Source organism: Lates calcarifer, linkage group LG5 (assembly GCF_001640805.2).
Source record: "Lates calcarifer isolate ASB-BC8 linkage group LG5, TLL_Latcal_v3, whole genome shotgun sequence".
In the NCBI taxonomy this organism is placed as follows: Eukaryota; Metazoa; Chordata; class Actinopteri; family Centropomidae; genus Lates; species Lates calcarifer.
In genome coordinates, this window is record NC_066837.1 from 7,510,140 (window position 1) to 7,534,604 (window position 24,465).

Below are 24,465 nucleotides of genomic sequence, written 5' to 3' on the forward strand. Positions count from 1 at the left end.
GCAGGTTAATCATCATTACGAGCTGCCACATTCTTTTGATTTTACTTAGATTGTAAACAATTCAACAATAGATATCTAATTAATAAGGTATTTATTTTCAGAGCAGCAGTTGGTTGAAGATGAGATTATATTTTTGGTACATTTTTGGGGGAATATTTCTGTGGCAACCTGATGATTAGAAAACAAACACTTTACTATTCTTGAGTTCCCCTATCTCACTAACTTGCCAAAAATGGTTGAAAACAACATCTGCAGTCATTATCGGTTTGTGTTTTGTCTCCTGCTGGGGACTAGAATAAATTCTACTTGATTTTGTTAAGTAATATGTCTTTGCAGTTGAGCAACCATCTCAGCTAAGCCCTAGAGTTTTAGGCCTGTTTTTGAACTAGATTCCCTGTGGTGGTTCCAGAGTGGTACAAGCTAATTAAAAAAAAAAGTTGGAAGTATGTTTGTGGAAGCATAAGAGGAGACTAAGATGGAATTTTAAAAGGAATTTTATAGTTTCTTTACTTTCTTGTCCATGTTAACTTTCTTTTTGAGGTCAAAAAAAGAAAAAGGAAAAAAAGAGAGAAATCATTATGCATGCAATATGTGCATATATGGAGTATATCCTTGAGCCTCCATTATTTCTTCTCATTGCAACTTATTAAATCCTCATGTCCTCAGACAAAAACAGCAGCAGTGGCTCCACCCACGGCGAGACGGCAAGGATCTTGAAGAATTCGCCGCCACCAAAACCCAAAGCCATCTCTCTGGATCAGACAGAAGTCTTTGCTACCGTCCTCTTCACGGAGTTCCTCAAAGAACTGGCTGCAATTGCACAAGAGCACTCCATCTTATCTTACATTCCTATGGAAGAGTAACAGTGTCCCAATAGGCCTCTGTGATGAGTCCAACTTAACTCTGAAAGATTTGAAAATACTCTCTTTTATGGTGGTTTTCTATTTTCCCAGGTAATACTTGATGAAGAAACCTCTTAGATACAGTGATTTATACAACTATATTAAAGAAAATGGTAGAGTATTTATTTTCCTGAGCAAAGATAATCACTTTTGTGATCTTTTTAATTTCATCTTTCTAGTTCTGTAAAGTGTTGGGCAGCAAGGGAGGAGGTCCGAACCTTAGAGCTTGAAAATCTTGAACCTGTTTGCTGATGCCTGCGCCAGCTGATAATGCTTATAAAGGCGAGCTCCAGGTCCACCAACCAAAGACTGTAGAGAGAGGATTTTAACAAAAACCAGCAATTTTTTAAAACAATCATAACCCTTATCTGAACTGCCCTTATTTTGAATGTCCTCTACAACCAGCTCCAGTCACAGTACGATGTCTGCTGCTCAGTGTGGTTCTCTTGTTACTCAGGTGGCCTTTCTGGACCGTTGCCTCTTCGCCATAGGATTACACACCTCTGAATTAGCAGCATGAAAATGCCATTTGATTTTCACACTGTCGTAGCTGATTGGCAGCAGCATTGACGTCAATCACAGAGACACATCCTAACTTTTTCCTCTGTTCCTATGCAGCTGTTACACAACTTAAAAATCTTTACTAAAACAGGTTGGTCACTTTTGTCTTTAAACTTTACACAAGTGGTTTTTCCACAGTCGTCGTGTGTTAGATGTACATTTGTTTTGGTGTTTTCCTGTTGATTCATGACGGTACCTCAGGAGTCTTTTAATGCACGTTCTGTTCTCTCGGTTCTTTACAAGCCTTTGGGTGAAGCAATTTTCCTATGATGCACTAGTTTCTTAATGGGCTCCACATGTTCTCCAGACTTTAGCACCAAAACCAGGATTGTTCTTGCTATATTTAATTTGCCTTACTTTAGTGATGCTTTATAATGTACATACTTTAAGAACACTATGCAAATCAAGGATATTTTGGGTGTAATTAAGTTTGGGATATTTTCAGAATGGGATGGGGTATTTAAGCTTTTTCGAGAGTTTCTATTGCCATATTTGTTTTTTGTTTTTTTTCAAAGTTTATATTAGAGGCTTCTTAGTTATGGTTTGTCATCACTTTATTCTATGTAGGGATTGTGTAGGGTGTTGTTTTAGTTGTGGTAAGTATGAAGTATCATTGTTGGGAGAGTTGTAGTTTTACATCTGTTGAAAACCATCTCAAACTGTAACGGTTACTGAGGGGAGCCTGTTGTAAATTGCCTTTATTTAGTCCACATGGTTATTAGAATAAGATATAATACAAGAGATATATTTTGTTACAAAGCATGCCTCTACTAAGTGAATTTACCAGGACAGAAATAGTTTTAAATTAGTGCCTAAATTATGATTTTAGTTCACACATTGGCCTGATTTTGAATGGATTTACAAAGGAGTAACGGAATATTTTATTGTGAAATGTTGTTTTACTTAAAGCTGTCCATTGTCAAGGTATAAAGGAAAGGCCATAGGGTCTGAACAGTATATTGTTATGATTTGTTTCTGTTTTTGACTGAGAAAACTCAGTTTCTAGAAGCAAAAGAAATCAATCACCATACCTGACCCTCCGCCACTTGAGTGAAAGATGCAGTTAATCTAATGTGGACATTTAAAAAAATTAAAGTATGACTCCTTTTATGAGAATTTGTTGCACAACCCTTAATAAACCCTACAATTTAAATATAAAAGTATAACACAAACGATTAAAACTAATTATTCAGAAGTAATTCTTGTAATTGTTTTCTATTCAGACTCTGAGATAATGGACTGCTTTGAGTAGATCTAACAAAATGTAACATGCATTTGTAGAAATGTAGAAAAACTTTGCATTAGCATTGTGATTTACACTGAGTTAATCAATGTTTTCATCTCATAAATTCATCTAATAAGATCAAGAATTATATTTAAGTTTTAAATTTGGATTGTGTATTTTTGTTCCTATTTAAATCCATTCAGTTTCTACTTGATGCTATGCAGGCAGAGAGTAATTTCTGTAATACTTTTTTTAAAACAACAACAACAAAAAAAGGCTTGGAAATGTATATTTGTATCAATCAAAGCCATTTTCAGTACTGTCTTTCTCTTTGGTAAAAGAATGTTGCAGAGCACTTTATCAGCCTTTTCATGTGATGGAGTCAATCTGCACTGCTGACTCAGCCCTTCAACCAGCACAGGTTCAGTCTGTATAACACACCCAGCACAGTATACAAACAATCACTGTTTTAGCAGCATTGTGGCATGAAAACGGGTATAACAACCAAGGTTATAGACCAGTTTCTGTCTCAGTAGGTTCCAAAGATTCATCCTCTCTGACACCATTTGGCCTCAATTTGTCTGTCAGAGAAGTGATCAGGTTGCTGTTTGTTGCTGAAGTCTAAGACACAAAGGCATGCCTCTTTCAATAAAGACAACTTCTGGTAAATGAAACTGAATGCACTTAATGTATTGACTTTTCCCCCCTCTCTTAACATGCAAGGTTTTCAAAGCGAAAACCTAGATGCTAAGCCTTACCCCTTCACCATCAACATATTATTTCCTTTTTGCCAGAGGTGGTTTGCAGCTGTTTGTTCTGTAGACATTGATGTCCTCATTTAATACAAGTTTTCCTTTATGAACAGCCCTTCCCCCAGAGAGATTTTGTTCAAAACTAGGTCTCGTTCTCTCAGGCGCTTTACCTCTTCCATTTACATGCAATGACTATGTCATACTGCAGAGATAATGCAAACGACGTAGTAGAGAGCATGACACCTTATGAGCATAAGCTAAACATTTTTTGCAAAGTAAACTGCACCATTTTATGCCTGTGCATGGAAACAAGTGATTACATGGGTCAAAAAATAGCATGACACTAAATCAATGTGGGATAAACTCGATAATATCTGTTCATTAGACAAAATATGGGGCACTGGAAGCTGTTTCCTCCTATCTCTATATACCAGCTCCCACTTCGGGTTGTCATCATAGACTTGTAGATACAAAAATCGAAGCTGGAGACTCTGAGAGCTGTGCAGTACAGATGAAGTCTTTGAAAATCAGGTCTCCAGAAACTTCTGCAGCCATTTCAAAAATGTAATTATTTTGTAATGACTAAGCTCCAACAGTTTTAGGGGCTGTGTAGTAGCAACAGGCTGTTTGCTCACAGTTGTAGCTGGGCACAAACCAGCACTGTATGTGTCCTGCTGGAGAGTGAGACTTTGCTTATGTGAGTAGTCATATGTGGAAGATGTAATTTTCTGATCTCTGCAGGGGAACAGCTGCCAGACTAAATTTTAATAAACTGTAGTAAATTTAGGATATATTAAACATGAATCAATCTGATGAGACCAAGCGATAGCCATTAGTTTAGTTATTGATTTGACTTATTAAATATGCATGTAGGCCAACCACAAATGAGAAAATGTGCAGATTAGAAGTGGTGGCACAAGCTTTAAATTGATATTGTGCAAAGGATCTGCACCTCAGTACCAGTGAGAATCTATTATGTAGCACAGTTTTAACGCAGTTTTAAATAATGTGGTTCAACCACAAGAGGGCGCTCACTGATTGCTTTGATGACTGGATATCAGAGATGGGCAGGGTCCCTGTTACCTCTCAATGAGAGAGCATCTCACAGTCAGCATGTGATTTTCAGGCCTCTCAAATGACCATAATGGCCAATATTGCAGCAGCCAATGGTACATAAACTTAACTTGTGAAAGGGTTATACTGAACTATATGCAGGTCCCTTCAGAATTCTCACTTTTCTTTGTGTCAGGACCATTTCATTCATCTAAATAATAGATTGTTTTTTGTTAATTAAGTTGCATATTTTTCAAGGCAATTTTACTGTTTTCCTTTACATATAAGTCTCATCAAATCTCATCACCTGGTCAGAATAGCAAAACATACATATGCTGCATCTTGGGATTCATGTATGCCATTTTTGACAAAATAAACCAAATGGTGATATAACATTGTCACAGAGAGTAATAATCTAAACAGCTTTATTATTTTTTAGGCCCATAAATATAGATGATAATGGCTGTTGTCTAGGGAAAACATTGTACAGTATTTACAAAATTACAGCCTCTCAGGAAATAAGGCTGGAAGCTTCATTTTCAGATTGGCCATCAATAGTTTTATCAACTCATGGAGGACCACATGCAATGGTGCACCATTTGGACATTATTACTCTGCATATCTGCACTTTCATACAGATCTATTGTACATCATCTTTGCCATATCCTTTGTTTTTCATAAAGATGCTTGACTTGACTCAGCATGTGATATGGCTGGGTTTTGCAGAATAGTCCGAACTTCATGAAGTCTTCTCTTGTAAAATTTCCTTCACCAGGACTGGGTCAGCTCTACCTTTGGTCTCTCTTTGAACCAGGCCTATCAGCCTGTTCAGGACTTTCTTGTTTCCATTTCTGATGGCAAGAACCTACAGAGAGGCACAGCAAACGTGAAACATCTCAAACATAAAACAAAAAACAAAATAACTTCTAAGTGAATATTTACACACCAGCCCTCACCTCATCAGGATTCGAGTCCACCACCTTCTGGCAGATGCTGTGCAGCTGTGCAGTGTCACTAACAAGCCCCAAGTCCTGCTCCTGGATGATCTGCGAAGCAGTCTTGCCTGATGACCTCCACATCTCCTGGAACACCTGGGAGTGGGGAGAAACCAGCAAGACGCAGGTGATAACGAGAATACAAACGAGCACTAGCTGGAGTTGTGTGTGCTGACAGACAGAATGGGATAATTGCACGGTCTGTGCAGCTGACTGACCTGCTTGGCAACCGAAGAGGAGATGTGTCCTTTTTCTTGAAGTTCCAGCAGCTCAGCCAGGGCAGGAGGAGAGACTTTGCTGAAATCAAATAAAGAGGCAATTTAATTACATTTTAATAGATGAACTGAAGAATTAGTGATATAAATGGAGGAAGGGAAGGAAAGAAAAGGGTGGAAGAGTCAGACTGAAAGGATGCGAGAGTCTATCACGTCTGTGATTCGACTATAATGTGTCTGTCTTTCATATGTCTGCTTGTTTGTTCCCCAGGCTACCAGACAAATGGAATCAAAAAGCCTGTTAGAATATATTAAGTGGAGACAGAGTTTCATTCGGTGCACTGCAGGCCAGACAGTCCATCTTCACTAAATATCCTCCAAACATGGCACAGACACTGTGGAAAAACAGATGAAAAGTATCCATCTTTACAAACATAGCTCAGTTTGACCAACTGTTTCTGTGTCAAATAAAACAATGATTCCTAAACAGGGGTATGTGTACCTCATGGGATACGTCTGCAGTTGCCAGGGGTCACATGGAAAGCTTAACTAGAAATTGTATTTTCATTAGAAAATATATTCACATATTTGTGTTAAAGAGGAAAGATAACAGCCATATAGGATTACAAACTGGTGTGATGCTAATCTTGCCAAAGGAGGAGAATTTGAAATAGCTAAATGTAATTGCAGCTCAGCAGTATAGCTAAAAGTACAGCTACAATGATTAAACAGTTGATGTAATGCTAGCTACTTAGCTCAAAGCATGGATAAACAGTTGCTTCTGATGCTCAATGCTAGCTAAAAGTAACAAATTAGCAGTTGGAGTAGCTAAAAGGAATGAATGAGAGGTTAAAATAGTTAGCTACTGGTGATGATAAACAAATGAAATGGCTGAAAAAATATGGATAAAAAGTTGAAAATGTTAGCTGAAAATGATGGATAAACATTTTATATTGTTAGCTAAAAGTGATGAAAGAACGGCATAAATGGTAGGCTAAAAGTAATACATAGACATTTGAACTAGTTAGCTAAATTAATAAATAGTGGAAATAGCTAAAAGTAACGATTAACAGTTGAAATACTTAGCTAAAATAAATAATAAATAATTAGCTAAAAATAATGGATGAACAGTTTTGAAATATCTGTCTAAAATAATGAATAAACAGTAGAAAGAGTTAGCTAAATGAATGAACAGATAAAATAGTTACGCCTAATTATTAACAGATGAAATAATTAGCTAAAAGTGATGGACAAATGTCCAACTAGTGCAGCTCAGTTGTACTACTATCGTATTTGTATATTTAAAAAAAACTTGACCAAAGCAACCTGAACACTGAGTATTCAATTTTAACAATACCTCTTTTATACGATGAATAGTTTTAAATGCAACAACAGCCAGTTCATAATCTGTTCATAAGAACATATTTGGGTGGTGAAGGGGTAGCTTATCTGGCAGTGGACGCATGTCAGACAAAAAAAATATCTCTCATTATATTTGTGTTTTCGAATCTCATTTCACATTTTTAACATTTTAATGTTGACCTGGTGAGATATTTCACTGTTCTGTCATCATCTTGTCACCATCTTGCAGCAAACCTGTCACTGGACCTGCAGTGAGTTTCCCTCATGGGCAGCCGCCAGCAGCTTTACTGAAGGGGGAAACCCTGAGTGACTTGTCTTAGCTGGTGGAAATGCCTCGGTAAGCTCCTAATGACATACCTGGAGTTTCAGCTCTCTGGCTGTCTGACCAATGCACTGCCCAATTTCCTCTTTTTTTATCCGTCTGAAGGGCTTGGAACCAGAGGCGCAAAATTAAATTTGGGCAGGTTTGACAGGATAGCAGAGACAAAAAGTTTCATATAGACTGTGATCGTATGAACAACAAAGGAGATACTTGCAGTTCTTAATAGAACTTTTCAAGACCTTTTACTTGGTAACCAAACTACAGGCAACTTCCTCCTGGCTCCAAGTACTCAAAATGCTTCTATAATCACTTAGTGACTGAGTGTCTGTTTTTTACCCTGCCTGCAGCTTTTGACAATCTTGCTGGCCACTCTTTGTTTTTCTTTCACTCTCTTCCTTTCAACTAAAGCAAATGCGGCATTATGCATAAATAAACACCAGCTATTTTGTGTTTATTCACACACAAATATTTCACCACTGTCTGGAACTGGTAGATAAAGTGAAGCTCACAGCATCTAGGATGACGTCAACCCATTACTTGTTTCATTTTCTTTTGCTCTATAATGACTCAGAGCTTCTAATTCTAAGAGATTATTAATACTAACTAATCTTGTTTGGATTCAACAAGCTGAAGTGTAGTTTCTAAGTTGTGATGACCTTCACTCTGAGCTTCACAATACAACTTAGATGTATCTGACCACCCACATTAATTGCACTCATTATTTAGCTGCATTTTAAGAAATTGCTAAGAGGAAATGTAGTGAAATGAGTGTCTGATATTTAGTGTCACATGCCATAAATAGTAGGAGAAAACTTGTGTTATTTTTCCATAGCCTGTGCTAGATAGCATTTTCATGTTCATTTTGTGTGACAGGTACCATGGCAACTTCTCTTCGCTTCAATATCAAAAGACTTTATTCAGTTTCAAGTGTTTTGGAACATTTACAAAATCCAACATGTTCCAGCTAACAGTCCTTCAGCTGGAGAGATTAAAACAACACCTTCTTCCAAAAAAGTAATGATTTCACTAATGTGATTGGATTTGTCCACACAGCTTCTCTCTGATGGGCTGTCAGGACTGTCGCAGGAGTTTTATCACTGACAGACATAAAGAATCAGGTAATATCGGATGATTTATGGACTCACACATGTTATTGTTGTATGGTATGTGACGGTCTAATCAGTATTTGTGAGCACTAAGAATCTAATAATCCTTGATGTCAGTCAAGTCAGCGCACAGTGTAGAATGGTTAATGGAAAAGAGGCTGAAATAGTGTATCTAACTAGGGTTGATGTGCTGCCATCTTTAACTCAGTACCTGTAGCCTGAATATAAAAACATTATTCTGAACACCACACAGCACAGGCAAAATCTTTTTTGTGGCTAAATGCTCATTAATCCAGAGCAAACCTTCCTGGGGAATTAAAAGGAAACAGTTCAATAACTTAGATTTTAGTGGCTCTTATTGAGCCAAGAACAGCTGTGGGTTTGTGAACGTTAATGTGCATCAACGGTAGGAATCGATAGCAACCCCAAAATTAGACTGAATTTCTACAGCTGCTGTGAGTTTGTTATTATGATTTTTGTTGCTCTGTAATATTTACTTTCATTTAGTTCAGTAGATAACCACTAGTCGCTTTGTAAAGTGAACATAATGAGGACTGTGACTGTTATTTGATTTAACATACCAGCTACGATGGCTGTATATAATAACTTATGCAGTAACTGATTACCACCAGCTGCTTCATTCCTGCTTCCTGATCACCGTGCAGTCATACTGGCTTTTGCTTCCCTTTTATTTCTATGCAGGACGTTCCAAGAAAATTTTGCTTCCAGTTGTGAATTTATCTGCCTCCTTTGCGTCAAAGAGACTTAAATCAGATTGAACTTTGACAGGTGAAATCACAAAGCTCCCCCCCACCCCTCTTCACCTCCCTCTCTCTCTCTTTTGGCCACACTGTGAAAGTAAATTTTATCAGGGAAACTGATACACCAGTGCTGTTTGATGCCAGAGCTCCCTCCACCACCCCAACCTCCTCCTTATGAGCAAAGTTTTTAGTATTATAGATTTTTTAACTAACTGATTTAAACCTTCTTGTGGCTGATATTTTTTGGAGAACTCCCTTAAAGAGCAAAGCTTTTCACATGAATCTGTATAACTGTGTAACAGCTATAAACAGTGCATTCACTGAAGTGTCTCAGACTAAAGTTTAGTCATGAGTTTCAGGATACGGAGCTGAACTGCTGACACTTAATCACTTTTAGGTAACAATTAATTTTGACACTAAATCATTTTTTTCCACTTGAAGCAGTGGCTTGTGACACCCTAAAATAAAGAGAGCATCTGGAGAGTGAAGAGTTTTCCTTTAAAAATATTCTCAGGCTGTCATTACAGACAGTGAAGAACTGACAGGAATTTAGTGAGAGAGAGATGCAAAAAGGTCTGGCCTGAACGAGTGACGTGGCGGTTCATGGTCAGTGTCTTAACCCTTGAGCTATGGCTTCACTCTTAGTGAATAGTTTAACCTTTTTGTCTAACCCCTTTTCTTTTTAGGTTGTTTTATTTAACAGAGGAGCCTTCAGGCTGAAAACTGACTCTCGAATTGAAAGCGGCTACCATAAAGCTCTCTTCCCATGTGTACCATTATTTGTACACGTTCCATTCCTCCTTCTGCCACAGCTCAGAATCACCAACATTTTCAGATACAGCATGCCAAAAGTACAAAGTGAGCGAGCCAGTTACAAGGAACTCAGAGAGGAGGGGTCCTGCGCCGGCGCCCTGACATCTAAGACCTGAGCACTGGCAGCAGAACAGAACTGCGTTCACGAGCTATGCTGCAAGACTAACGGTAAGAATTACATGAATATTGTAAAAGCAACATGAAGGGGTTTGTCTCACCTCTGGCTCACACTCATGTCTTGTTGTTTGAGGTGACCCAACAGCTCATTTGTTACCCAGCCAATCACCTTCCTTGGCTCCTTCTTGGTCGCCTTCAACACCGCCTCAAAGTACTCCACCAGCCCGTCTTCATTCTGCAACAAAACGCCATGAACATTCACATGCACATTATCTAATTAGGATCAAGTAAGCCTAGCAGAGGCTATCAGTATTCAGCTGGCTCCTGGATTCAAGCAGAACAGCGTCCAAGATGACTCTGCTTGGGCTTGATCAGATGGCAATTAAAAAGAAGTATGAGGATAACAGATTTAGTGAGGGAATGAACTCCTCTCTCACCGGTTGCTTTCACCCACTTATAAACTCACCACCAAAGTGAAGCTGTGCTCAGGCAGGATGCCGTATGTTCGCACCAGCCTGTCTCTTTTGACACTGGGTAGCTCTGGCAGCCCTTCCCTTATCTTCTGCACCACCACCGCCTGGCATGCATCAGTGCCAGTGGGCAGCGATGCGTTATCCCCATATACGATCAGAGGGGGCAGGTTGGGCTCTGGCATAAACCTGAAGGGAGGGAAGGGGGGGGTTGGGGTGGTGGTGAGAATGTTTTATCAGCAGTACAGATAAGCTGAGAGAAGAGGAGGCTGGCTTTTGTTGAGATACTAATAGTCCTTTAGACACCACACTTGTCACATTTCACTTGCTCGCCTAATCATTTGACTCCATCAGCCTTACACCTGTCCATCTATCATTCCCCCTCGTAAACGCAAACACACACACACAAAACCGAGGCCCGGACCTTGAGTGATATCTGTTCATTTCTATCCATCTAGCTGCCACTCAGACGCCCTCATCCTCATTCAGTCCCCACTGAGGACCAGATCACCCTCTGATATTGTAACTATGTGTCAATAAAAACGAGCTCCCAGGACAAAAAATGACGATGAACATGCAAAAAGCCAACAAATTCTCTCTCACCTGTAGTCCTGAAGACCCTCTTTGTCCCTCATGGGAATGGTCTCCCTAGAAGACAACATGAAAACATTATTAATCAACATTATCAACATTCTAAAAATTTAAAATAGATGTCACAGGAAATTTACCTGGATGAACAGCAGCTAATGTCTGAGATATCTTTAACTACTATGTAATACTTTTCAGAATCACCATATAGTCAATCAACAGATACTTTTTTAGCAACAATTTGGTTATTGATTAATTGTAAATTATTTTTGAGAATGCTTAAAAGTTACTCAAGCATCTTAAACTGTGAAGATTTGCTGCTTTTCTTTGTTTTCTGTGATAGTTCACTCAATACCTTTGGGTTTTTGACTGTTGGCCAGATAAAACCAGCCATTTCAATATGTTAACTTGCACTGGTGAAAACTGAAATGAGAATGAATGAATGAAATGTAATGATGCATTTTCTGATATTTTATTAATTAACTGAGAAGACAAACAGTAGATCAGTTGATGATGAAAAAGCTCACCCCCTAAAAACTGTCTAGTTGTGCAGCTATTGTATAAAAACAACAACAACAAAAGCACAATAAAAAAACACAGTGGGAACATATGGGTAGTAATGCCTTTCAGTCAACAAACAGTGTAGTCAGATCTGTAGCCACCTTCACAAGAACAAGAAGAAAGAGCCAATCACAGGCCATCACACACTATTTAACACACTTCACCATGTACCTCAGACATGCAAGGCCTCATGGGAAGGAGGCAGAGGACCAGAGGATGATCAAGGCCTCAGCTGTGTGAGAGGCGGCTCATTCTGTGAGCTCATAAGCCTGTGACTAGCACATAGCTCACAGATAACACAGGATGACGGCGGCATCCAAATGGCTCTATTCATCATCATTACCATGATGGTTCCTCCTTAGCAAAGCTCTAGACTAATGAACCAGGCAGAGATCCCAGTCAGAGGGTGTTGTAGTGGCTAAAGCTTGGCATTGCAGCCCTGCTCTTTCATCCTCTTACCCAGATTTGGAATCATACGCTCGGGTCTCATTTTGCACCGTCCCCCCTCTCTGTAGGACAGAGATCTGTCTCTGAATCTCGTAGTCTGGTGATATAAGAGACAACGTGAACATTAACTTTTTACAATAACATTCTAACACACAAACACAATTTTGTGGTAAATGCCAAACATCTGCTGCTATACACTGGCAATCCTCTGGTCTCTGACTGCTGCCACATTATAACTGTGATAAATGATGTTTCTCTCCATGACTTTTAAATACCAGTTCAGCAACAGAGTAAATGTGATACAACTTTATTGATAAATAATTCAAGCACAGCATCACAGTATGTCAAACCGTGCTTAAAAACCTGCATGTAATACATTGAAATCTTTTGGCTGGAGCTCGTCAGCTTTTTAAGTGAAGCTCAATCAACAGTCAGTGAAGTTGGAGTTGACACAAAATCAATGTTTTTTTAAGTGAGCAGCTGCGAGAAGCCAATTCACCATCACATGCTGCTATCACACAGCTAATTGTTTGTGAATGGTTGTCAGTCCTAAACTTCTGCTTCACAAGTCACTGTCAGTGTTAACTATGCTTCCTGTCTTCATTTCTCTTCATAAATCCAGCTACACTGTTTTCATTTAAACAAAAAAATGTATTGTATTTTCTAGTATGAGAGTGATAAAAGAATGTTTTTTTTGTAATACCTGACAGGTACAAAATATCTGAAGTGTGTAGCATGTGTTTCTCTTTGGCATCTTTGTATATTAGTGTTTCCAGTTTTGGCAGAAGTATTTAGATGCTTTACTTGAGTAGAAGTACCAGTGCCACACTGTGAAAATATTCCACTACAAATAAAAGTCCCACACTCATCTTTACTATTACCTCCGTAAATTTAATGTAATTATTTAGGGTAATTATTTGCAAAATGTACTTAAAGTACTAATGATCTAGCCCATTTTTACTATGGGCTAAGGTATTATTATTATACTTTAGTATTATTTTATATCATATTAGTAGATTATTACTATTGATGCAATAATGTGCATATAGCATTTAACTGTTGTAGCTGATCAAGATAGAGCTAATTTTAACTATTTCATATACTGTTGGGTAGACTGATCTATAATAATGCATAATATTTTAGAAAATCATGTGTTTTGTATGTAAAATCTTAATCTGCAAAATAACTAGTGACTAAAACTGTCAAATACATGTAGTGGCAAAAAAAGAACAATACTTCCCTCTAAACTGTGGTGGAGTAGAGGTATAAAGTAGCATGAAAAGGAAATACATGTAAAGTACAAGTAATCTGCTGTTTTGCAGGGAGGTTTTCTGCCAAACTATTTCTAGGCACAGGACCAGTAGCCAAGCAACCAGTGAAGACACCATGAAGTTACTGGTCCAAGCTATAACAGCTCGTAAAATGACAATTACAGATTAAACATGTTAATTTGTGATCTTTATGGGTGTTGGAAGACAGATTTAGTTGATTTTGGAAAGACCCAGGCCAGCTTTTTCCCCCTATTTCCACTCTCTGTCCTAAGAGAAGACATGTACAGTGGTAACAACTGTCTCATCTGGGTGAGAGAGGAAACAAGCATTTCACAAAATGTCAAACTTTTCTTTTAAGGACAGTCAATGTACACTGTTGCCCATGAAGTTGGAATAATTTTTTCCTCTTTTTATTCCTATTTATACACATCAGTAATCACCTTTGACCAGGTGCAATGATTACATACCGAGTCCCAGTTACCAATTTCGTTTTGAGAAGATATACACTTTATCTATCAAGAATAAATCATATTGTCACAATCATTTCATGAGAAGAGGTAAAACATATTTTATTCCAACTTTATGGGTCACATTAAGGTCTTTACTTTCACAACATGTGTGTGAGCAATCATGCAACAAGCTAAAATCTATTCAGATCAGCATTCAAGCAATCTCACTCAGTGTCTGTAACACTCTTGCTATCCGCCTAACTTTTTATGGTACTAACCTATAGCCCTGGCCAGGTACCGGATGCTGTTGATGTTCTTCACCTCGGTCCTGATGCCCAGGGGCTCGCCTGGCCTGTGGACAGATACGTTGGCATCTACTCTCAGCTGGCCCTCTGAGGAGAAAGAGGTAAAAGAGATGCACACTGAGAGGGGAAAGAAGTTTGGGTTTAGAGGTATAGCAGCAGCTCAGAAACAGAGAGAGAGAGGCAGGCAGAGAGACAGAGACAGAGAGTGATTTCCATACCAGACATGTTGCCTTGACAGGTGCCCAGGGCTTGCAGGATGAGCTGAAGCTCTCTGACAGCTGCAGCAGCCTCCTCTCCGCAGCTCATGTCTGGCTCCATCACCAGCTCCATTAGACCTACACCTGATGGATGTGAAGACAGCTGTGTTTTACATCTCTCAGGTATCCATCCCATGGAGCTTTGCGACAAACCTGTTTTGCTTTGTTAGGCCATTTAAAATTTGAAACATATAATAACAGCTGTCTGAATATGATTTCTTCCGGTGTTAAAGAAGAGCGTTCATGTTATAAGACATTTTTCTTATTGTCAATAATAATTTTACGACAAGACCAAAATTAACAATGTTTGTCTGTTTCTCAAAACTTTTCCAATGTCTGTTGCTCTCAGCCCAAAGCATGTTCATTCTTACTGAAGATTAAAACTAATATAATAAAAAGTCACAAATATATAGTTTAATTATTTGAAAGTTTTTTTTAGGTTAAACAATATCTAACGCTGGGCACTAGTTTAAATGGTGCATTTATAGGGGGACTATTTTCAACTGTGGATTAATTCACATTAATCCACATGGTAATGAAGTGAACTTGTGTGCTTTTAATGGTTTTGTGGAGAATAATGGATATCTGTGGCATACTGGAATCAGCTGTCACAGACAATTCACATTAATGGATGATTTTATTATTGCTTCTAGTCTCCTTGTGGGATTTGTTGACAATAAAAAACACAGAATATCAGCAGCCTTTAATACTTTAATCTTAGGGCAGTGAATGAGTGACGTTACCTGCTCTGTTAAGGTCTATGAGTGTCTGGCTGTGGACATCATCATGGAGACTCTTGCCGCTGTCCTGCTCCAGCTGAATCTGTTTTATGTTAACAGTCTTTCTGATCACTTGGTTCCTATTTTTTCCTCCAAGGAGGTTGTAAGTCAGTTCGCCATCTACTGCAATGGGCCGCCGCTGCTGAGTGATCTGGTATCCAGCCTGATAGGAGAAAATAAAATACAGTACTATAAAACTCTGGGCAGCAAGGTTGTGTAGTAAATAGAGGATCTTCTTAATTGTCTCTCAGCAAAAAACTGAATCTTTTATCAAGTCCTTATAGTGCCAGCAGCCCACCTTATATCAAATTAAAAGACAGAGAGTTTGCTGACTGTGTTGGTGTAATGAAAAGTGAGTCAGTGCAGACAGTAACAGCTGTATTTACTCACTTTTAATTGCTCTGAAATTAGGAACAAAAACAACCCCATCACTTTCACTTTTGAAGCCAACATTAATGGCAACACAATGCTGCACTAGTGACTGTAGGCAGGGAGGCACAGTGGTGCAGTGGTTAGCACTATCTCCTCACAGCAAGAAGGTTCCAGATCTGAACCCCTTTCTGCGAGGAGTCTGCATGTTGTGTGGTTTGTTGTCTGTATATGTCAGCCCTGTAATGGACTTGTGACATTCAGTCAATTTATAGACATGTATTATAAATTACATTTAGGTCAGTAAAAAAATAATCTGTAATTTCAGTTTATTATCTAGCTTTAATTCATTATATATAATAATCCTCCATTTTGTGTGACCAAAGTGTCATTTTTTAATGGGAAATACATCTAATTATGTTATCTCGGAGTTCAGTTAAATCCCTGTATTGCAGTGGAATAACACTGATGATGAGTCTGCAGTCAGTGTCATGGGTCCATGTAGAGGTGAGGCAGGCAGCATCAATAAACACAGTGCTGGCTGATTGGCTGGTCCTTCATTATAATGCAGCAAGAGTGCTGCTATTTCACTCAAGGTTTCTTCTCACAAAAGCATAAGGATAAATATTTTATCTGCTCCTCTATTCCTAAAAGAATCTGCTGCCCCAAGTATTAATTTTCAGCGTTTCTATGGCAACCACATTGTAGGAACTAAACATTAATCATACTTATGCTAAAGAGAGCGAGGGCGTGGGAGAAGAGATTGGGGGGTTGTTAGTCACCGTCGTTCTGTACAATGTGCCTGATGGACACAATCAATCACATCCACGCCTCCTCCTTTTTTTTAAAAAAAAAAAGGGTGGAAAAACAGACTATTGGGGATTGTCTTTTTCAATTCCTGTTCGTCTCTGTGGATGCAAACTTTAAATCTGCTGGATTTTATGAGTTCTGTTGAAGCTTATCAGAAATCACCTGTTTCTTCCTTAATCTTTTCACAAGCTTTATCTTTGCTGTTGAAAATGTTGTCTCTACGGGCAGAAGCACGAGCATGCCACACTATACATTAACCAGCATCTGTATAAGTAAAGACTATTTGCATTTCCTGCATAATAAATCAGCCACTTCTGGCAACATAATGAAGGATGAGGCAAGTTTGTTGTTAATAAGACCCTAGTAGACACATTAAGGTTCCCCAGTTACACTCTGACAGCAGGTTGAGCCCTAATGAGCAGGAGACCTTTTTATATTTGCAGTTATAGACGCATCCCTGCTCTCATACTATACATACAGGCTCATACACACACAAACACACATGCTCCAAACTCAGTTCTGTGTTGTGAGCTGCTGAGTCATTTTCTGATTCATTTCAAAGTTACTAAACAAACAAGCCTCCGTCGGTCGTCTCGCTCCTCGCGCCTGCACATTGATGTTCCTCTCAGCTACCCATCGAGGTCACACACACATTAACTGCTCTCATTAAACACATGTCAAAGCTTCAACAGTCAGCCCATGCCTGTTTATTTGGAAACTTAATATCTCAAGGAAATTGTAATTATTTGCTTTTGCTGGTAGATTAGTGTGGAGCTGCTGAGGCATGTTATTAAAGTGCTGTTAGAAGCTTTATATATGTGCTTTGCCTGCCATTTCAATTCAAAGAAGGAATGCTGGGTTGGACAGCAGCATTAATCATTTAATGAGCAACTGTGGTGTTTTACAAAATGCAATCAGGGATTTCTAGTGGAACATATCAATAATGTAAAACGCAATTTACAAATGTATTTTTCAGGGGTGGGATAATTTCTCCCTCGGTCCTGCCTGCTACTGGTTTGGTTTTACGAGCATTACACTCAAACTTTAGGTGGAATGTGAAAAATGTCCCAACATCTCCACAATTAAATCCACTCTGACTTTAGTTTATCAAGCTGTTCCACACAATGCAGGGACAGATCACTCTTTTCAAACAGCTGATGAAACTAAATAAATAATTATAAAAAGGCAACAGCAGGTATTGTGCACAGAGCAAACAGCGAATTTAAAACTCAAATAAAGGTTTCAGGCTCAGCCCACTGGCAAAAAGTTGTTTGTGAAATCTCAGAGAAAAATAAAAGCTGTAATCTGGTATTATCGTCCCTGCTGTGTGTGTCAACTGTTGAGAAGGAATCCAAAAGAAGTGATGCAATCTTCGGTAAACACACAAGAGAGCAAGATGAACCTAACAGTAATCCCTGTGCGTCTGGAGGGGATTTTGCTGGAATTTCAAGATACATGCACTTCCTGGGGAGATAATGTATCCTTACCATGGTGATTAAAATATGTACTGCTGCCGCTTTGTGATAATCAGTAAGTTGGTGAAATATTACATGAGAAAAACAACTATCAAGATCTAACATGATAGTTGTGCATAAAGGCTTATCAGCCACATTTTCACAATAGACTCATGTCAGCTCAGGAATTAAACCAGGAATTAATGAGAAATATCAAAGACATAATGAGAGATAATTTATTTCAGTGGAATACAGTAACAGAAACAACGCAATAAAAATACCAGCTGAAGCTCATATTCAGTATATTGCTTGCTACTTTGTAGGCGTACTCTCACTTCAGGCATTCTCAATGAAATACTACCAAAGGAGAAGAAAATCTGTTTCCTAAGTTCTTCAGTTCATAATTACCCCTCCTCATTACCTTGCCCAAAGCCGTGTTAGCATAATATCTTACCAGGGAGAGACTAACTCTGAAAATCCAAATTGTAAAATTCTCTAACACCTTTCTTCAGAGAATTTCTAGATATATTAAAGGAGGTCTCTGTAGGGCAAGTCGCTGCAGAGTTCCCATGACATTTTGTCTTTTCCATCTAAGCCTTAAAATGTCACTCATAATGGCGGTAAAATAACCCTGGGGCTCTGAGGGGTGGTGAAACTTTGCCATGTGAGCTCTCTGTTACAGAGAGCAAAGAGAGAATTACTTTGGGCCAGACTGTTAAATGGAACTATCAGTGTTAAAGAGGGGTTTCTACCTATACAACCACCACCTTACCAGACTGTTATTTGGCTCATATAGTTTGCTCTTAGACTTTGAAATCCACATTCCCATGTCATGACCATTGGATTGGATAGGTAACTCTTCAAATACCATATTGGCAAACTTGTCTGATCAATTTCTTTGATTCTTTAATACCAGTTGCTTACTTACATATCCAGCAGTAACAGAGAGACATTATTTTTCATTTGGAGTCATGTTCCTGGCCACCTGAAGAATATAAGTCCAATATTCACTCACCTTTACCTCTATTTCTCTCTTGGAACTCCTAAGGGAAATATCTTTCTCTTTAGCTGCTAAATGTTCCGCTGTGTTCACCACATAGCTGCTAACTTTGTCTCTCTGCTGTTTGCTGCTAAGCAGGGAGTGTACAGTGGGTTTTTAAAACCTATTTACTGAAAAGAGCTGCCTGCTGAGGCCACAAACGATGCAGTGAGAGTGAACCAAAACATTAAAGTTGCCTGCCGACTACCTAAACAATGAGCTGAAACACACTGTAGAGCTTCATAAAACTGAGGGGAGTGGTGGATTTAGTTGATAATTACCTCAGTCAAAGGAGGTTATGTTTTCATCCATGTCTGTTTGTTTGTTTGTTAGCAGGATTACACAAAAAGTACCAAATCGCTTTGCACCAAACTAGTTTCCAGCTTGTGCAAGCAGTTGTTTTCAGATGAAAAGCTCTGATAAACCCACTGCATGCTAACTTCCCCACACCAAACACCAATCCAATCGAGCATTAGCAGCTAAAGTGCCAGATATTTGCCACAGGAGTTGGCAGAGATCAAAACAAGGCTAAAAGGAGAGAAAACATCAGACTTACATTCATCAGGTGGACACAAACAAGACTGCAAATCAATGCTAATGTTGCCTTTTGTTATCTGAGTAAAAGACAGCTATTCCCAAATTATCAAAGGCAAAAGGCAGGGAGAGGGAAATGACCTGTGGATAATGTAAAAGTAGAAGTGCACTGAAGGAAATGAGCTGGTAAGTAAAAAACACTGGTCATTTTCTTTAACAGCTTTCAGTATCATTTGTCTGTATGTGTGGCAAATAGCATTTTTGCTGCTTCAGCAACACTTGTTCACTATTTAAATTGGAGCTCATGGCTGGGAGAGTTCACTGGGAGTGCTGTGATGGAGAAGCTGGGGGCAGGTGAGGACAAGTTATACCTAAAAAAGGCAGTAATGCAGGATGATGTGCAGCACAACAGCAATTCTACACTGCTTTTTGTCCATTAAGGTGCTACTAAACCATGGATGTTACACAGAAAGCAACAAAGGAGGACAGGGAGTGAAAAACTCACAGGGAGGTCGGCGTAGAAGTAATGTTTCCTGTCAAACAATGACTTCCTGTTTATAGTGCAGTTGAGAGCCAGTCCTGTCATCACCGCTGCCTCGACACATCGCCTGTTCAGGACCTGAGGATACACAGGGACGTTACCTGATGAGCAGGATGAGGAGGATCTATAAACAACAGGTTATCTTTGTCTGAATGAAGCTCGACATCACTTACAGGTAATGTGCCAGGTAAGGATGAATCAAAGAATGACACCAGGGAGTTTGGAGGAGCTGAGAAGCGAACTGGTGAGCCAGAAAACAGCTTGGTGTTGGAGTTAATCTGGGCATGGATCTCCAAGCCAACCACCCCTACCAGCTGCTGGGGAGCACTGGGGCAGGGAGGAGCAAGACATGATGCAGACATAATCAAATAATAGAAACTTGTAGTATACATGTGGACTGTGGGTGACAAAATCAGCCAGAAGTGTTGGCTGTGTACCTAACAAAGGAAAATACTTGTTTCTGTCTGGCTGACAGCTATCCATTACAATGAGGACACTTCAAACAGGAGCTGCATTTTGTTCCCCTACTACATACTAATTCTCATCAGGTTATTAGTATGTAGGGCGCTCACTAGAAAAAGTCAGTATGCAGACTAAAAAGCTTGACTTTTTATAATGCAATGCAAAACTATTATGTCAATCGAAATGGAGGTGAGACAACTCTAGAAGTATGAAATATTTAAAGACACTTTACTTTCTGTAACTGCAGCACTCTAAAAATCACACATATGTAATATCCGATGGCGAACATGTCCCATTAGTATAAACTTAGGCAGACTTTATTGATATAAAGTATAAAGTATAAAGTAGTCTTGTATGACAATTTCTTGTATAGAGTTGTGAAAAAATTAGATATTGTTCATTATGTATACAACTACTATGTCGTATGGAACTTGGACACAGCAATAATTTTGGGCAAAGTCTGTTTCCTTTAAAAAAAAAAAAAAGATATCAGTTTGCTTTTCATTCACTGCAGCTCAGCCTGTGGAAGCAGCTGTATACTGCTTTCTTTAGATCTGGAGGGAGCTGTCTAAAGTTTGAGAAAACAACCTTTTCAGTGTAATCAGGGTCATCTCAAGCATGGCTAGGTAAACCTGCAAGAAGGCCCCAGTAAAAATCCAAATAATTTAGGAAGTATGCATCACATGATCACAGTATGAGAGTCTGATTAGTAGTTGAGCTGTTCTCAGGTTTTGATCTAATCCTCCGAAGGTAGATGGAAGATGGATAACCCACCGACCTCACTTCATGATACAGGCCCTTGGGGTCCTCTCCCACAGGCGAGGGAGGGGTGTCTAACAACAATCTGCTACTGACTTGCATTAATGGGACTGTAGAATCCATTTTTGGGGGGAACTTGATCCAAATTAGCGCCAAAATTCAGTTATTCGTGACCTCTGTGGCTCCGATTTATTCTCTTTTCATGCAGGTGATCCAATTTTATGAAAGTGCAATGACAACTGGAGTACCCTTAGTTAATCCTTTATTACAAGTGAGTAAGTCAATTCAGTGACACTCCAAAAATACCACAAACTATTCCTAAGTAGCAGCTTCTCTTACCTTTTCGCTCTCAGCTGCCGTTGACTGTAGCATCGTGAGCTTGTTGTACTTATTCGTCTGATTATACACGAAGCTTTTGGACACAATATCCATATTTGTTTATTCATATTATGTAGCAGCTCACTTGCTGCTACAGAGGAGGCAGCCATGCTGTCTTTAAGGCTCCGGTGAACAGGGGACGGGAGGTGTAGTTTTTAAAAGTGGCATTTAATGTGGGTGTCTACCCCGCTAGTTTCCGGCTTAAAACTACAAAGCCCAGTCTTGAGGAAGTTTCCGGTTTCCGATATAGTCCTACGTCATGTCCGACTTGACAACTGGCGGGACTTCTCCACGTTGTAGCTGACCAGTCGGTTGTTGACAACCTAAAAAACTTGTTTATCACACCCGTTATAAAATTCCCTCAACATGATGGCTACAAACGGGAAGGAAGCCTGCTGGAGTAAAGGACGACGTGTCGCCGGTTTCTTCAAACGGCTCAGCTGTGAACGGAAAAGCCGCAGAGGCACCGCCGCGGCTCCAAGCTCCAGAACGGAGGAGCGGTCCGGCCGGAGAGGTTCACCTTCAGCCCGGAGCCCACCATTGAGGATATTCGGCGAATGCAAGCGGAGTTTACGGACGAGCGGGACTGGAACCAGTTCCACCAGCCCCGAAATCTGCTCCTGGCCATGGTCGGGGAGGTGGGCGAGGTGGCGGAGCTCTTCCAGTGGCGGGGGGAGGTCGCCGAGGGCCTGCCCGATTGGACCGAGTCGGAGCGGGAGCAGCTGGCGCACGAACTCAGCGACGTGATGATCTACCTGGTGGAGCTCGCCGAGAAGTGTCACGTTGACCTTCCCCAAGCGGTGCTTCGCAAAATGGCCCTAAACCGACTTAAATACCCCGCCAGCAAGGTGCACGGATCGGCCAAAAAGTACACAGAATACAAGGACTGAGTTTGGGAGTTACAGACAAATGGTAGTCTAGGCCACTGCTGGAGCTGCTCATCACTTCACTGACAGCATGGCCTACTACTGAACATTTTATGGCTCGGTTCAGATGGCTTTTTTTCTGGGTTGACTTGTTATACAACTGTACGAATGCTCTTAACTTTTGTGGATTTTCTGTGATGCACAGTTGTTATCGTAGTTGCCTGCATATGCAAAGCCACATTTAGCAGGCAAGGCACTTTAGAGATGTGCTGGTTTTTATTGAGCTTAACTTTTAAATTCAGATTTTAGTCTGATCATTGATGTGCCTGAGCGCTGCTTATTTTTTTTAGAGAAAATATAAGAGTGTGACAGAGTGGATTAGAAAGTTGGTGGTGCTAAAGCAGATGATTATTTTCCAGACCATTCCTGACAAGGGGGGAAAAGAGGTAAAAAAAAATAAGACAAGAGTAATTGTTAGTCGTTTTTTTTGTATGTTACTGTTATTATTTTAATTTCCCATCAGGGTTGTATCTTCACATCTTCTATCTTATTCACATCAGAACTGTCACAGTTTTTCTTGTAAAAGTAAAAGTTACTGCAATTCTGCCCTTTTGTATTTTTCTCTCATTTATCAACTAAGTTTAAAAATTATGCCACTTGGATAGATACTGGGTGGCAAAATATTAGAAACACCTTTGTGTAAAGCAATACAATTCAACAAAAAACAAGCAGTGTTACCGAAAGTTTGATTTATTGCCAGGCTATTGTATCAGACAATCACTTGATGAGATTCAGCATTACCAGTTGCCTGAGAATGTTGGTCTAATAACTTATTGTTATGAAGTCACTTACTTGCAGGGCAATGATGTAATGATTCAAGTGGAGCTTGTAACTATTTTATTTAAATCAGCAGGATTTAGAGCAGGAGTTAAATGGAGAAAAATGAAACTTTGATAAATCTTTCAGCAAAGCTTTAAAATCCAGGACCCATAAGTTCCCCCCACACTCCGGTACGTCTGTGTGTGTATGCGCAAGAGAGGGGCACTTAGTGTAACGCAGGGATGAAAACATCCGTCTGACTTTTCATTTGATGTGTTTCGAGACACAAGCATCACCCACAGCTGTATATCCTGATATTTACTCAGGCATTAGTCATCCACAGGCTGCAAAAGAGAACAGTCATGCATCACTAAGATGTTGCTCTGTGTGCAAGTCGAGCTGCACTTCAAAGTAAACAGCTTTTCACTTAAGCAGACATGACACGCCATGCTGCATTAAGAATGAGCAATTGTCAACTTTCCTGATGTGTATCCCCAAACTTGGATATGCAAACTCTCCTCCTCCTCTGGCACTATAATGTGTAAATGCATCATTTAAATTTTGAGCTCTTTATAGCAAAAAGAAGGGCAAAGCTTTTTCAGTCTTGATCAAATGAAGTAGAATAACCACATTAGCCCCCTAAATTTGTTTTTCATGATCATAAAACCTTAACTCCAGCATTATTCCACACAGATTCTGCACTGCTTGTTCTTCAGCTCAAAGTTCATCCAAATCATAAGCCCTCCCTTGCTTACGGTTTGAGTTCTGTAATGCACAGTGAACATTATTGCAAAGTGGTGTGCACTATCTTAAATGGGAGATTGTGACATTTTGTAGGCACTGTCTCAATATTCAGTGTCTAGATGTGTGCCAGCCAGGTAACACGCTGCAATTACAGCTGTCTCAGGAGAGTAAAATGTGGAGATTTTCAGCCTGAATCGCTGTTCTTCTTGCAGTTTTCTGTAGCACTGCTTCTCAGAATACACAGACGCTGCCAAAAGTTATCCTGAAAAGTATTTGGTAAGAACTCTTTATTTTGAAAAACCTTTGTGCATTTTTTTTCAATACTGGAATATAATGTAGATGCAGCATATTTCCACATTATGCTTTGCCATCAAACCAC

At 39.5% G+C, this 24,465-nt stretch overlaps 3 protein-coding genes across 4 annotated transcripts in view; 2 read left to right on the top strand and 1 right to left on the bottom strand.

Annotated features, from left to right (window-relative positions):
• Positions 1–3,362, top strand: part of fhip1aa (FHF complex subunit HOOK interacting protein 1Aa) — a 28,655-nt gene extending 25,293 nt beyond the window's left edge. For both annotated transcript variants that reach the window (XM_018690884.2, XM_018690883.2), the window contains exon 13: positions 667–3,362. In XM_018690884.2, coding sequence (XP_018546400.1) covers positions 667–863 — 197 coding nt within the window. In that variant the 3' untranslated portion in view covers positions 864–3,362. The remainder of the gene's footprint in view (positions 1–666) is intronic.
• Positions 3,363–4,901: 1,539 nt separating this feature from the next.
• On the bottom strand, positions 4,902–22,028 carry gatb (glutamyl-tRNA(Gln) amidotransferase, subunit B). The gene is made up of 13 exons (XM_018690885.2): positions 21,619–22,028; positions 20,232–20,385; positions 20,023–20,136; positions 15,276–15,474; positions 14,494–14,616; positions 14,249–14,362; positions 12,263–12,347; positions 11,258–11,302; positions 10,651–10,843; positions 10,286–10,419; positions 5,707–5,785; positions 5,450–5,584; positions 4,902–5,358 (listed from the first exon to the last, which is right to left on the bottom strand). The coding sequence occupies exons 1-13, from the start codon at positions 21,765–21,767 to the stop codon at positions 5,233–5,235; spliced, it is 1,650 nt and encodes a 549-aa protein (XP_018546401.1). The 5' UTR covers positions 21,768–22,028; the 3' UTR covers positions 4,902–5,232.
• On the top strand, positions 22,028–23,129 carry dctpp1 (dCTP pyrophosphatase 1; the record flags this gene model as incomplete). Its single annotated transcript, XM_018690886.2, is given in 2 exon segments — positions 22,028–22,167; positions 22,169–23,129. Coding segments are annotated over 2 exon segments (519 nt in total), but the record flags the coding sequence as incomplete, so codon positions are not given.
• Positions 23,130–24,465: the final 1,336 nt, after the last annotated feature.